The sequence below is a fragment of the Panthera leo genome, chromosome A3 (genome assembly GCF_018350215.1).
Source record: "Panthera leo isolate Ple1 chromosome A3, P.leo_Ple1_pat1.1, whole genome shotgun sequence".
NCBI classification, from domain to species: Eukaryota; Metazoa; Chordata; class Mammalia; order Carnivora; family Felidae; genus Panthera; species Panthera leo.
Genome location: NC_056681.1, coordinates 131,181,048 through 131,194,932, shown reverse-complemented (window position 1 = coordinate 131,194,932; position 13,885 = coordinate 131,181,048). Strand labels below are relative to the sequence as shown.

The following is a 13,885-nucleotide window of genomic DNA, read 5'->3' as shown; positions in this document are numbered from 1 at the left end:
GTCTTCCTCTGATTGACCTAGTTCACTTAGCATTCTACTTTCTGGCTCATTGCAAACAGCAAGATTTTTTTTTTTTAATGGCTGAGTAATATTCCATTGTGTATATCGCTTGGGCTGCTTCTTTAATTTGACTTTTGTAGCTAATGCTGCAGTACACAGAGGGGAACACGTTTCCCTTTGAATCAGTGTTTCTGTGTCTTTTGCTGACCTAGAATTCTCACACTGCTTCTGCAGAAGACAGAGCAGTTCCGTCTGGAAGACAGGAAGAAGGAGAGAGCTAATTCATTGAGTCAGGGCTGGGAGTAGCAGTCGGGATTCCAGTTCATTTTGCTGCCTCATGTTTGGAAAACCTTCCATAAGCCCTTTCCGATCAGGGGTCCGGCTGGGAACCCCTGGGCTGCAGGCCCAGTACAGATTGCCCGGGTCTGACCTCTCTCGCTAGGTCCTTATCGCCGCCATCACACATTGGGATCTACAGACAAACATAAGCTTGTTCTTGCCTATCAGCCCTTGGTACTAGACTTCCATTGCTCTGTGTCCTCACACAGGGCTTCCCGCAGGTTCCACAGCTTCGGTTCTTACACTCGGAGAGGGGTCCAGCCCTCCCTTTCACACTGGATCGTTCTCTCCCAACCAGAAAATGCTGCCATCCCTACGGTTCTCAGGTCTGATGACCAGCCCTGGATGTGGCTTTGCGGGTGCGGTCTGACCTGCAGAGAAGACTAGAAAAAAGGATTTCCTTTGTTTCAGGCCAACAGACGTATCTGTGCAGCCCAATGTCACGGGGTTGGGAAAACGCAGAGCTACGTGATCTTATTCTCCTGAGGCTGGCAGGTCGTTACATGAGCTGGAATCGCATGGCCCGTTGAACATGCTGGCTTTGGTAACACCCCTTCCGGTCTCAGGAGAGTACTGCACCCTGGAGTACACTTTGGAAGATGAGAATCACAACTCAAGGAGCAAGTGAATATTTTTTAGCCCCCAAATTTTCATTAAGGAAGAGTTGACAAGATCTGGAGAAACTATAGAAAAGGTTAGTAAAATAAAATATAATGATTAAAAAAAAGAAAAACTAGTATTTAGTTGAAAGGACTTGTAAATATTTTATGTACCACTGCTTTCCACTGCTTTCTCTTACCCAGGACAGCTGAACTTGCCACGTTTGCGCAATTCACTAAAAGGTGCTGCATGGCATAAGGACAAGTCAGTAAAAGCGATGTGCAAATCCCAGGTGGTTACCAGAGCCTACCACCCTTTTGACATTAGAACATTCTTTTTAGGACTCTGCGGTAACCACAAAGCTATCCAAGGCACCAAGAGCTGGAGACGGAAGAAAAAAATTCTCTTCCTTGTAAGAACTCATCCTTCAAATGTGCCTTTTCCATTAAGATTCAAAAGCACCATCCAAAGAAGACGTGGGCAGGGAGAGGCAGGTTTCAGAGGCAGACGTCTGGGAGACTGAGAGGGCTGGCTCCCACTCTGGATTTTCCTGAAGAATGAGGTGGCCAGTGGTCCATGAATGGGTATTTTCAAATTTCACCTTCTACACTGATGTGTAACATTTGGTAGTAAGAACAGAGAACCCCACTTCTTTTTTCAAAAATTTTTAAAATTATGTTTATTTATTTTGAGAGACAGAGAGACAGAGTGCGAGGGGGGGAGGGCAGAATCCGAAGCGGGCTCCAGGCTCCGAGCTGTCAGCCCAGAGCCTGACACGGGGCTCGAACCCACTGACCTCGAGATCATGACCAGAGCCGAGGCTGGACACTCAACCGACTGAGCCACCCAGGCGCCCAGAGAACCCCACTTCTAATCTTAAAACTTTGGGCTCTCAGGGCCCCATCTGAGCAAAGACTTTTGATGCTTGCGTGGAAGTCATGTCTTAATTTCGAAGGATTCCATTCTGACTGTGGAATAACCTTACATTTACCACCAGTTTAAAACTACCTTTAGTTGATTAGACAATAATTCAACACTTGTATCTTGCCACCATTCATAATTCCCCCCCCATGAGTTAGGCTTCATATGACTTAAGAGTTCTTACATAGCCTTAAATTTCTTGGGAATTGATTTTTTCCCCCTGCAACAGTATCTAATACAAAAATCTCTTTTCATAGATGTACTAGATAACTCCAAATTTTTCCACGCTTGGTAAAAAAGGGGTGAGTTATTTTCCTCCTTCAGAATATCCTCAGTTTGTTGGAGGACTGCTTTTTTGCAAGTCCCCTCCCGTTAGCCCGTTGTGAACTCAGAAATCGGCAAGGCAAAATCCGATTCCGTGAAAAAAATTGGGTGATGCTATGCTCCCAGCTTCCTATCCGCCCCAGTGTGGACCAGGCTCTGCTCTGAATCCAGGGCTGGGCTCAAACCTGCCCCATGGAGCAGCCCTACTTCGTCCTCATTCATCTCTCTTATCTCTCTCATCTGGGCACCCCCAAGTACTGACATCATAGCCCCAGCGGTGTCATCATAGTGGGCCACCTAACAATGAGCTTTTCCTGGAGCCCTTACAAAGGAAAGGATGATGAAGAAGAAGAGAAAATAGGAGGGAGGAGGGCTTCGGGGCAAGATGAGGAGGAAGGAGAGAGAAGGGCAAGACCAGGGAGGAGCCAGCCATGCCTATTCTAACGAAGGCCAGTAAGGGGCGGCCATGCCAGCTGAGAACTAGACAACAAGGAGAATGAGGAAGGTTGACCAGCAGGCCAAAGCTCCCGTGAGCAGGGACCTCCGTGTGAAGTTAACGAAGTTGAATGATGTCCTGCCAATATGTCCTTCAACTTGGAGAGAGAAGGCTTTTTTCTAGCAGCTAAGGTAAATGTCAGGGGGGGAGGGTGGAGCACAATGAGGTTTTAACGGTTTGCCTATATTATATGTCAAAATCTCCCCCACGCTGGCTTCTCGGGCCCAGAGCTCACCGGAGGATGGAATCAGTTGACTGACATTCAGGGACCCTAAAGCCTATACCAAGGCTCTTGGCATTTCAACTCTACCTTCCGTTAGTTGGTTTGCTCCGGGGTTTTATACAAATCCCATCATCTATTAAGTGTAAATGCCTTCTCATGGAGTCCTTTTTTCTAAAAAACATTTTTTTTAAATGTTTATTTATCTTTGAGAGAGAGAGAGACAGAGTGCGAGCGGGGGAGGGCAGAGAGAGAGGGAGACACAGAATCCGAAGCAGGCTGAAGTCACATTCTACATGTTCTTGAACTCTGGCCCAGTTTATTATGGGGTAAGCCCAGTCATTTAAAATCAGAACGGAATTTGTAAAAAAATTCGGGCAAAGCCTAACTTAATTCTTTTTTTTAATGTTTATTTATTTTTCAGAGAGAGAGTCAGAGAGAGGGGGAGCGAGACAGAGCACAAGTGAGGGAGGGGTTGAAAGAGAGGGAGGCACAGAATCCAAAGCAGGCTCCAGGCTCTGAGCTGTCAGCCCAGAGCCCGACGCGGGGCTTGAACTCACGGACCGCGAGATCATGACCTGAGCCGAAGTTGGACCCTTAACCGACTGAGCCACCCACGCGCCCTCTCATGGAGTCCTAAGAAGGATAAACCATGGCCATATTATAAAATTCTAATTTATAAAAATGATCGTTCCAATATTTTATCTTATTAACATGGGAAATGCAAAGGAAATGCCATTTAGACCTATGTACTGGCATCTGGCATGGAGTAAGTTCTCCATGTCGGTGCCCAGCTCTTTCTCCCAGACTCCTTGGGGCTTTGGGTCTTTACTAACCATTTTATATTAAAAACATGTGGCAATGTTGGACGAGCGATCCATTTTTTAAAAACAAAGCTGCAGAATGTATTCAGATTTCACCAGTTTTTCTACCAGCTGCTTTTCCTGTTCCAGGATTGAACCCCAGATCCTCAATGGCACTGAGTCGTCCCGTCCCCTTGGTCCCCCTCAAGTCTGTGACAAATCCTCAATCCCCGTTCTTTCCTGAGCCCGACTCTTTTGAAGAGTTGCCTCAGTTGCTTTGTTAGAAGGTCCCTCAATTTGGGCTTGTCTAATGTTTTATTCCATGATCGTGTTGAAGTTGTCGTGTTATTGGGAAAAAGGTAACAGAGATTACGTACCACCCCAGTGCGTCCTACTGGGGGACACGTGGCGTCACTGCTCATCGCCGAGATGTTAGCCTCAATAGCCTGGTCGACGCGGTGTAGGCCAGGACTTTGCACGCCGAGTTCCCTTTGTAATTACTAAGTATTCTGAAACCTTGTAAATATTCTCTTCCTGCTTTTACCTTTGCGCACCAGCCTTAGCTTCCATTGGTGGGTCCTGCCCATGGCAGTCATTACTGGGGTTTTATAATGGTGGTTTTCCTACTTCCCCCATTTTTCTAAACTTATTAATTGGAATTCTTCTTTAAGGAAGAGTTACATCATCATCATTCACCTTTTAATTCAGTTATTACTTATATCCGTATGGATTCGTAAACTTTTTCGAGTTATTTGGGTTGTAATCTAATAGTGTTATCTTGTTGAACAAGGTCCAGCTTCGGCCATTGGGAGGTCTTCTGGGTCGGTTCCTGTACTCTTCCGACATGCTTGCCCATCTTCTTTCTTTTTCTTTCTTTTTCTTTTTCTTTTTCTCTTTCTTTTTCGTTTTCTTTTTCCTTTTCCTTTTCCTTTTCCTTTTCCTTTTCCTTCCTTCCTTCCTTCCTTCCTTCCTTCCTTCCTTCCTTCTTTCTTTCTTCCTTTCTTTCTTGGCACTTCCTTACTTTGTGGTCTCACAAGACTCTCTAGGAGCTTTTGCTATTTCCCCTGCTTAGGCCCTGGAATCAGTTCTCCAACAAACCCTAGTTTCTTTGATTGGAAATGGTATTTACTTATTTTTTTAACTTTTTTTAGTGTTTATTTTTGAGAGAGAGAGTGAGAGACAGAGTGAGAGCACGGGGAGGGGCAGAAAGAGAGAGAGAGGGAGACACAGAATCCGAAGCAGGTTCCAGGCTCCGAGCTGTCAGCAGAGAGCCCAACATGGGGCTCAAACTCACAAACCGTGAGGTCATGACCTGAGCCGAAGTCGGACGCTTAACTGACTGAGCCACCCGGGCGCCCCTGGAAAATGGTATTGAAAAACCAAGACCTGGGTGTGTGTGTGTGTGTGTGTGTGTGTGTGTGTGTGTGTGTGTGTTCATTGCTACTGGAGGGTCACTGCTTCTAGTCCCTCTCAGTGGAAAGAGATAAAAATATTTGCATGTATAGTAACCCATGCTTAGACCACATGCACATTGATCGATTAGTCGATTGGTCATCTATCCATCCATCTATCCATGCATACATCCATACATCAAATAACAAACGAGTTCAGATCTGTAACTCTTACCTTGTTTCTCTGTGTAATTTGTCTTTTCTCTGGCTGTCTTTGCGGTTTTCTCTTTGCTTTTATTTTCACGAGTTCAAGTACGGCATGCCTGTGTGCACATGTGTGTGATATTTATCTTGCTGGCTTGCTTGGTGTTCTTTGAGGATCTTGGATCTGTGCTTTGCCGCCTGTCACTAATCTGGAAAATCCTAGGTCATTATATCCTTACATATTTCTTCTGCCCTGCTCTCTCCCTGTCTTCTCCTGCGATTCCATTAGATGAAGGTTAGACCGTTTGATATTGACTCAAGCTCTCAGATGCCCTGTTCTCCATTTTCATTACGGTATGTTTTCATTTCTAGCGTTTCCATCGGATTCCCACAGTTTCCATCTCTCCAATGAAATCACTCATCTGACCTTGCGTAACGTTTACCTTACGCATTACAGACTTTCACCTGTTTGTTCGTTTTAGAAAAAAAAATCCACATCAGATAGTTCGAACATCTATGTCATACCCGAGTCTGGCTCTTACTATCGCTGTCTCTTGGGAGCGTATTGTTATTGTCGTTGTTTTCCTTACCTTTTCATTTGCTTCATGATTTTGTCCTTGGAAGCTGGACATCTTGGTAGAACCGTAGAGACTTAGACGAGTTTTGTTTTTATCTCCAGAGAGGGACCTGCTCTCCCTCCTGGTGGGCCTTTGGTGTGGAGGCATGAGCTACTGTGGTGGTCACCCTCAGTTCCCCACCTGTCTGGTTCCTTTTGGCACACTTTGTGTTGCAGGCTAGGGGTGGGTTTATCGGAGATATATGCTTTAGACCTTCCCTTTGCGCTGAACTTCAGAGAGGGTTCCTTGGCATGTTATTTTTTTCTCTCCTTGGCTCTTCTCGTTGCCCTGCGGTTCCCGTTGGCCTGACGGTGTCGGGTGGTGGGGGTAGAGGGTCTCTGTTGTTTTGACTAAACCTCTGTGGAGGCCGGCCGCCTGTCTCCGGGTCTTGGACACCTGACTTCCTCGTGTCTCCTGTCCCCAAGCAGCAGATCCAATAGCAACCGTAATCTTCGAGTAGTAAGGAGCGTCCACGATATTTTGCGGTGTCTGCCCCCACTCTGATGTGGCACGAAGATGTCCGCGAGGTTTTTTTGCGGGTGTGGGTGTTGGTCACAGGCACGGTTAATACGACCGCGTTTGTTACAGACCCTCACAATGCAAGGAGATGCGAGTAAATTTGAGTTAGAAGTCAGTGAGACGAAGACTGAATTTGTTGCCACGATAAGTTCATGGCTTTGTGCTTTCTATCCGTGGACCCTTTGGACTCCTACCTAGTACCCTTTGAGGGAGAATTCACGGGATGAGGCATGGAAGACAGTAATCACAACTCGACCTTGACCTGTGACCACAATCAGGTGGGCACCTCATCTCTCTTGAATTAACATTAGCTACCCTGTACTGTCAGCCTCGACCAAAATCTCCCCCTCCCCCAGAAAACCTCTCCATGAAGCGAGAGAGAGAGAAAAAAAAAAGAAGTGTGCCGAATAAGCATCAAACCGGAACAGGATGCGCATCACAGGCGACCGGCTGAGAGATTACGGTGACGGGAAGAAGTCTCATCCCTCTGTCTAGTCAGGCTGATACAACGCGCTGCACAGTGTTGTCACGTGAAATGACAACTGGTTGTCAAGCAGGAGCATTGACAGCACCGTTTGTCACCCGCACCTGGTCCCAGCTTACCTGGTAATGGGGCGGCCATCTTGTCGGCTCATGGCCTCTACCCAAAGGCAGAAGGAAACTTCTGGTATCCTGTGCGACAGGGGCTAGTTCTGCACCCCAGAGCGAGGCATGGCCAAAGTCAGGTGCTCACCCTCTTTTGAGCCCTGGGAGAGACCCAACGCGCTTCTGAGTTGCACAGGTGCTCAGAGGTTTATCTCCCTTTTAAGGAGATTTACTCACATCCCAAAGGGGCAGAGAAGGAATTTATAATAAGTGTTGTATAGTTAGGGCTCTAAGGAAAGGGGGGAAAGGAAATGTTTCTTTCTCTCTGAGCGCACCAGGGAGGACTGCATTTTTTTTCTTGATTCGTATTGACCCTTATGCCGTTGGAGCTGCGATTGGACAGTGCCCTTCACCAGACTTGGGAGGGATGACGGCTGGAGAGAGAGGCTGGAAGGATACTGAGGAAGTGTTCCCCTGGACGCTGAGGCAAGGGAATAGTGCTCTGTCATCTTTGATATCCCTTACAGGGGCCTGCCGTCTTACTTCTGTGCGATATGAGTGCTCTGCCTTGGGTGAAAGGAAAATTTAGCTCGGCTCTCCTGAGTCCAAGGAACCTGTGCGTCAATCCAGGAAATCGACTTTCACTTTCTTGAGGGATTCCTTCCTGGGCTAACTGAACCCAGCCCATCATTTCGGCGTTTACTCAGCATGTCTTCTGAGGCCTCCCTCTGGGCCCAGCACTCACTGGACACTGGGGGAAAAGAGGAGAAGAATATGAGTGTCTTCTCACACTCAAACTGAGGAGGCGACCCCACATTTGCAGCACAGGACGTTCAGAGCTCCCATCCCCCCCACGCCTTTATTGTGCCTTCCCGCGGGACCTGTCGTCTGCCAAAAGTCTTCCCCATCCTGAGGCCCCAAACCTGATACTGTATTTGACAGCAGGCTCCTGAGGGTTCATCGCAAATAAAAATAATAGTGATTATCATCGTTATTACCGCAAAGCTCACAGAGTGGACCATGTAGGGTGAATCAGACATCACACTAAGTGCTCTAGATCATTTATTCCTCCAAACAGCCCCGAGAAACAGGTGTTTTGAGCCCAGTTTAGTAGAAAAGGAGACTGAGGGTCAGGGAGGGCAAATGTGCCTTCCCTGAGATCAAATACCTAGCAAGAGGTAAAGCAGTCCCGGCTCAGCTTGGAACCACGCCCAGGGCGCCTCCTATCTGCCTCCTGGTGGACCCTGCCTTCTCTGCTTTTCGCTAGCACCTCTCTGTGGCTCCTTTGAACATGTCTTGCTGCACACACACACACACACACACTCATGCATACATGTGCGCGTGCGCACACACACACACACACACACACACACACACACTCACTCACTTTGCTTGAGCTGGCTTGTATGGGTTTCACTGTATGGACAATTGGAAGAAATGTACGTTATACGGTGGCCCTCGGCATGGGGGGCTGGGAGAGGGGAGGATGGGCTTTGCTAGAGACTGGCCGTGGCCAGGATACGGGATGAAGGGAAGTAGATTCTTAGAGCACGAGTTCTTAGAAGTGATTGGACCGGAGAATCTCATGGGGGAGTTTTGCAACATAACCGATGCTGGGTTCTACCCTCAGAAACTGTGGTTAATGCATGTGGACTGTAGTCTGGGCATTCAGAGAGTTTTTAAAAAAAATTTTTTTAGGTTTATTTATTTATTTTGAGAGAGAGAGAGAGCGTGGCAAGAGACAGGGAAAGAGAATCCCAAGCCCGATGTGGGGCTCAATCCCATGACCCGGGGAATCATGACCTGAGTTGAAATCAAGAGTGGGACACTTAACTGACAGAGCCACCCAGGCACCCCCCCGCCGGGGGGCCCCGAGAATTTTAATAGTTTCCCGGGTGATGCCAATATGTGGCGAGTTTTGGTGGGAAACATTGCTTCAGCATATTAGGTGCGGGTTAGAATATCCAATTCTAGCAGGACGTTGTTTATTCTATGAACAAGAGACGAGATGAATGGCTTTTCAGGACTTGAAATCCTCAGAGTGTAGAGCTACTTTCCTCAAACAACCCCAGGTTCTAGGTCAACAATTAAAGAGGTTGTATTTAGGCTCGAGGCAACAAGCAGGTGCCAGTGTGGGTGACTGTAGGCCGAGCAGAGCAGCGTTTGAATTCTGTGTGTTGCCAGATGTTATCAATTATTGGCAAATCCAGTCAGTCCTGGTCTGCTTTCCTAACTGTTTGTTTAGAGCTGACAAAGGATTGTATTCACTTAGCATCACAGATTTTATCTTAACTGGTAGCAAAGTCCCATGCACGGAAAAGCCCAGTAGGCGAGCAATTAACCCTGAGGTTGGCCCTGACCTCACCCCACTGTAACTAATTGGCTTGCACAGTGTCTTCTTGGAGGGAACCTGATTTCTTCTGGAGCCATCTGAGGTCAGAGGCTGAATGGCTGTGCTTAGCTGTGTGGTCTGGGTTCCTGGAGGGGATCTACCTTCACCACTTCCCCTGAGCCTAACTACACCACCCGCCCCCCCATCTCCAAATGCCAGCCCGCTGGGAATTAGGGCTTCAACATAGAAATTTGTGGGAAGGGGAGGTGAACATTCAGTCCACAGCAAATGCATCTCTCGGTGGAACTCCAAATACGTTTCCTTCTTGGGTAGATGCACCTCGGACACACTCATATGGCCTTGCCAGTGGTTAAAATGTTGGAAGTTCCGAAACACTGATTATTGGTCATTGTCCCCAGTTCCCTAAGTGGCCTTGTTTTATTCCTGCCACCTCAACTGCCCGCTCCCTTCCCCTCCTCACCTCCCTAATCCAGCTGGACTCTGCTCTGCCGCGCCTGGTGTCCATTGTGATTGGCACATGTTCAGGCCATTCCAAATAGTGTGACGATCATTCCCGGGGACTGGCAGAGACTGTTCACTGCAAGGCTGGGGAAGAGCCGGGAAGGGTGAAGTCCGTAAAAGTCCGCTCAGACATACTCACCTGGAGTTTCCGTCGCAGGCCACGACTTCCAAGGTGTGTGGGCTACTTTGTAGAGGTCAAAAAACCAAAATTCAACGGAGTACATTGGAAGATCTCATTGGCCTTATGAAGCCATTCCCGTCTAGCAGGTAGAGAGGGGCCACACAAAATACTGTGGTTTTAACGGGGAGGAGGGTTGGGGCAAGAAATTAGCAAAAGAAAAGAAAGGATCGGTTCAGGCTAGGCCACCTTCCCTTGGGGGAAGGACGGGGAGCTTTTAGTAGGTGGCTGATCTCCTCTTCCCTTAGGGGGTGGAGAGGGTCTGTCTGTCTGACAGATCACCTCTTTGGTGCTGACCAGAAAATTCCAAATTTATTGGCTTCAAATTTCCACTCCTGGAGAGGTTGAAAGTGCAGTTTCCTTTTGCTCTGCTGTTCTGGGGGCAAGGGATTCCATCTTGGTCTGGTGGCTTTCTTTTTAGCAATAGAGACCTGGGTCCTGGGTCCTGCAGGCCTCGAGGGGACCGGGAAGAGGGAAGAACAAGGTACTAGTCCCGGCAAAAGTATCTTTCTGGCCCTAGCCTGGCTCATTAGGAATCATCCCCATTTGGCTAGAGGAGAAAGGATGTCCCAGCCCCTGTTGATTGCAGGGGACACAGGCCAGGAGCTCTGCCAGGCCAGTCATGGGACTTGCTGTGGCCCCCCTCACCCAAGGGAGGCCAGTCAGGAACTTCCTTCACCCCTGCACACACCAGCCTGCCCTGCACACGCGGTTCCCACGCCCACAGTTCTGTGCCTCCACACCTGGCCTAGATTAGCCCATGCGAGCGCCTGCTCAGGTCACCAAGGTCAGTTGAACCCTCTTCCTCCGCGTTCGAGCAGGTCAAATCCCGTGGCAATGTACCACCCTTCAGTTCCTGGCAGCCCTGAGCCCGGCGACAGTGTTTCATGGGTTTTTGTGCCATTGGCCGTGATCACTACCCCAGACCGTGCGCGCACCGGGGACGGCGGCTCCGTCTGGCCTTGCGCCCCCGTGGAAGCCCCAGCACTCCACACAGGGCCTGGCGCAGGGTGGACGCTCAAGAAATGAGCGTGCGTGTGCGTGGGTGGTGGCTGCTGTAGAGGGAGTGGGTGCGGGCCCCGCGGGCGGGCGGGCGCATCTCCCTCTGCCCCAAGCCCTGGGTTTTCCTTGCCTTGCTCTGTGTGCCTGGGTCCTGCGACCCCTTCAACCGCTGAGCGCCTGCCTGCCAGCCCAGGGCCGGTACTGGATGCTGCCCAATTCCTGTATCTGTTAGGGTGAACTGGGGGGCGTGGCCTCCAACGTCCAGGCGTGGCCAGCTGTCAGCCTCTCCCCTTTCTCTCCCTGAGACTTCTTTTGCTCTCTTGGGTGCCTCAGCCCTAATCTGTGACCCTCACTCCAGTTTGGGGGGGGGTGGGCCTTTGTGATTTGGTTGTAGACATTTGCTCCCCTGGTTCACCATCCCCCTCCTCCTCCTCCTCCTCCTTGTGGGACCCGGGGCCTCTCCTGCCTGCTTCTTCCCCCATGAAACTTGCTGTGGTCGGTCTGTCCACCTACACCCAGGGGACCCACTCGGTCTCCGGTGGATTTCCAGGCTGCTCAGTCTCCCGCCCTTCGAGGGGGTGATGTGCCGCTGGGTGGTTCATGATTCCCTCCTGATTCTTGAGGCCCCCACAAGGGAAAGTCCATGAAGCCCCCTACCTCATCAGGGCCCCCCCAGCCAAGGACTGCCCTTGGATCCCGAGGAGGTCCCCTCCCTTCCTGAGAGCCCGGCCCTCTGGGGGGAAAATGCATTGTTCTCTCTTTAGTATCGCTTTTGCCCTGGGCACTTTCTGAGCTAACTGACCGATGCTATTCTCAGTGCTGTCAGGAGACCAGTCATCTGTATACCTACTGACACTGTTTCCTGGGGTCCCGTGAAGAGGGGCATTCACCCCTCCTGCCACCCCCCCCCCCATCCCCTGTGCAGAGCCCTTTCCGTTGTGTGGGTAACAAATCTGGAAAAGTTCAGAATTCCCAGGATAATACAGTTGTTATCACTGGCTAAACGCCGGGAGGTTTCCAGCTAGAACAGGGCCGATTTGATCCCTCTCCTCGCAGACTGCACAGCGAAACTGCACCATTTGAGGAACTGTCCTTCTTTGGTGCTCTCTGCCTGTCCCTTCTAGGAGGGAGCCCAGCAGCCTGCTGAGTCCTGGAGCTGAGTGAGCTGGGCATTTTCTCTGGATCACAGAGGGGCCGAGCGAACACATCCTTCAGGGCGTCGCCACTCCCTAATGTATGGGGTCTTCAGAATTTAAGAATCTTTCGGGTCAGCAACTGCCCTCTGAATTTTACATGATGGACTTTGCCATCCTCAAAGTGGATCTGCTTCCCATTTTCCAGATTTTGAAACTGAGTCTTTAGAATCAAGGATGTGTATGTGTGTGTGTGTGTGTGTGTGTGTGTGTGTGCTGTTTGCCCTGGCTTCACTCAGCCCTTCCTTCTTCTTCCTCATCCCTGTGGTTCCTTCTTATCTTCCGAGTTGGGCTGAAGGCGGTAGGTGCTGGGATTGGCCAGGGGGATCACCTCAGCTCTCCTGGCTGAGTCACAGCTGGGTCACCAGCCCCAGGAGCTGACAACACAGCAAGGGCCCTCCCAGGGGGACTCCAGACAGGGCACGATTGCAAAGTGAACCGTGAAATGGGATCCAGTGCGTAATCCTCTCTTCTGGAGGGCTTGTCTGAGAAGACTCCCCCCTTAGGCATTTGGCTGTTTAGATGTTGTGGCAGTAATGGGAATAGCAGGGGAAGTTCCAGGGCTCACTTGGGGTGACTTGGGGTGAACCCCAACCCCACTCTGCCTCCAAGTCCCTCATTTGCAAAATGAGTGCTTTGGACTCGATTTTGTTAGGCTTTCAGACCTCTAAGCCTCTAAATTTTAATAATTCAAGATTTATTTTAAGCAAGCTCTTCACTGAAGTGGCTTGGAGTTGGACCTTCCTTCCAGAAAGCCTTTCCAAGTAGCCTTGCTTCTTGACCCTAAGGCCAGAAGTTCTGGGAGGGTGGGGAGTATACGACTGCTTCCTCCTGGGGGTCTGCCTGCCGCGGTGTGCATTCCTAACCGCCGTCTCTGAGACACATCCCTGTGGAGGAATCTCATCTGTAATCGATGATCCCCTTCGTAGCCCCCTCCTCCCAAATGCCCCTGGCAAGGGGTCACCTGCTTTCCTGGGGACAGGCTGCCTAGATGGGAGTCCCCCCGAAGGCCAGCAAGAATGTATCCACAGGTGGCCAGCTGGAAGAAGACACGTCACCTGGGCAAAGCTTCCAGGGCAGAGGACCCCATCTTCCATCTAGAGCCAGCCTGACTTCTGCAGTGATGCCTTCCCGACATCTCCCCTGGGATGGCTGAAAAGCGTCTCAAGCTTCGAGTGGCCAAAAGCACAGCCCTGAATTTCCTCCCAAGGCTGCTGCTGCTTCTTCCTTCTGCACCTCAGTAAAAAGCAGCATCATCCCATATCCTATAATTCACAGGTTTAAAGCCCTTCTTGGACTACCTAAACTTCTTGGTTGGGCAACAAAATCCTAAATGTTTGGTCTCTGCTATCCCTCCAGCCTCTCACAGAGGGCTGCCTCAGGACCTTTGCACTTGCTGCTTCTGATCTCTGGAAAGCTCTGCCTCCACATCTTTGTAGGACTCCGGTGTTTCTTGTCGTTTACGATTTCTGTTTAAGTGAGCCAGCCTGTGATCATCTGATCTACCTCTTTTTGCCACCCGATTATTTATTTATTTTTTCATTATTTGTTCCTTGCTTTGTCTCCTTGTTGGAGAATGGAAGTTCCAAAGGGGCAGCGTCCTGTCTCTTGTTCTGAGCAACATTTCACGGTGTTTGGA

At 49.7% G+C, this 13,885-nt stretch overlaps 1 protein-coding gene across 2 annotated transcripts in view; it reads left to right on the top strand.

Moving 5' to 3' along the window:
- The first annotated feature begins 2,522 nt into the window (after window positions 1-2,522).
- LPIN1 (lipin 1) overlaps window positions 2,523-13,885 on the top strand; it is an 80,790-nt gene continuing 69,427 nt past the window's right edge. For both annotated transcript variants that reach the window (XM_042933651.1, XM_042933649.1), the window contains exon 1: window positions 2,523-2,811. In XM_042933651.1, coding sequence (XP_042789585.1) covers window positions 2,767-2,811 — 45 coding nt within the window. In that variant the 5' untranslated portion in view covers window positions 2,523-2,766. The remainder of the gene's footprint in view (window positions 2,812-13,885) is intronic.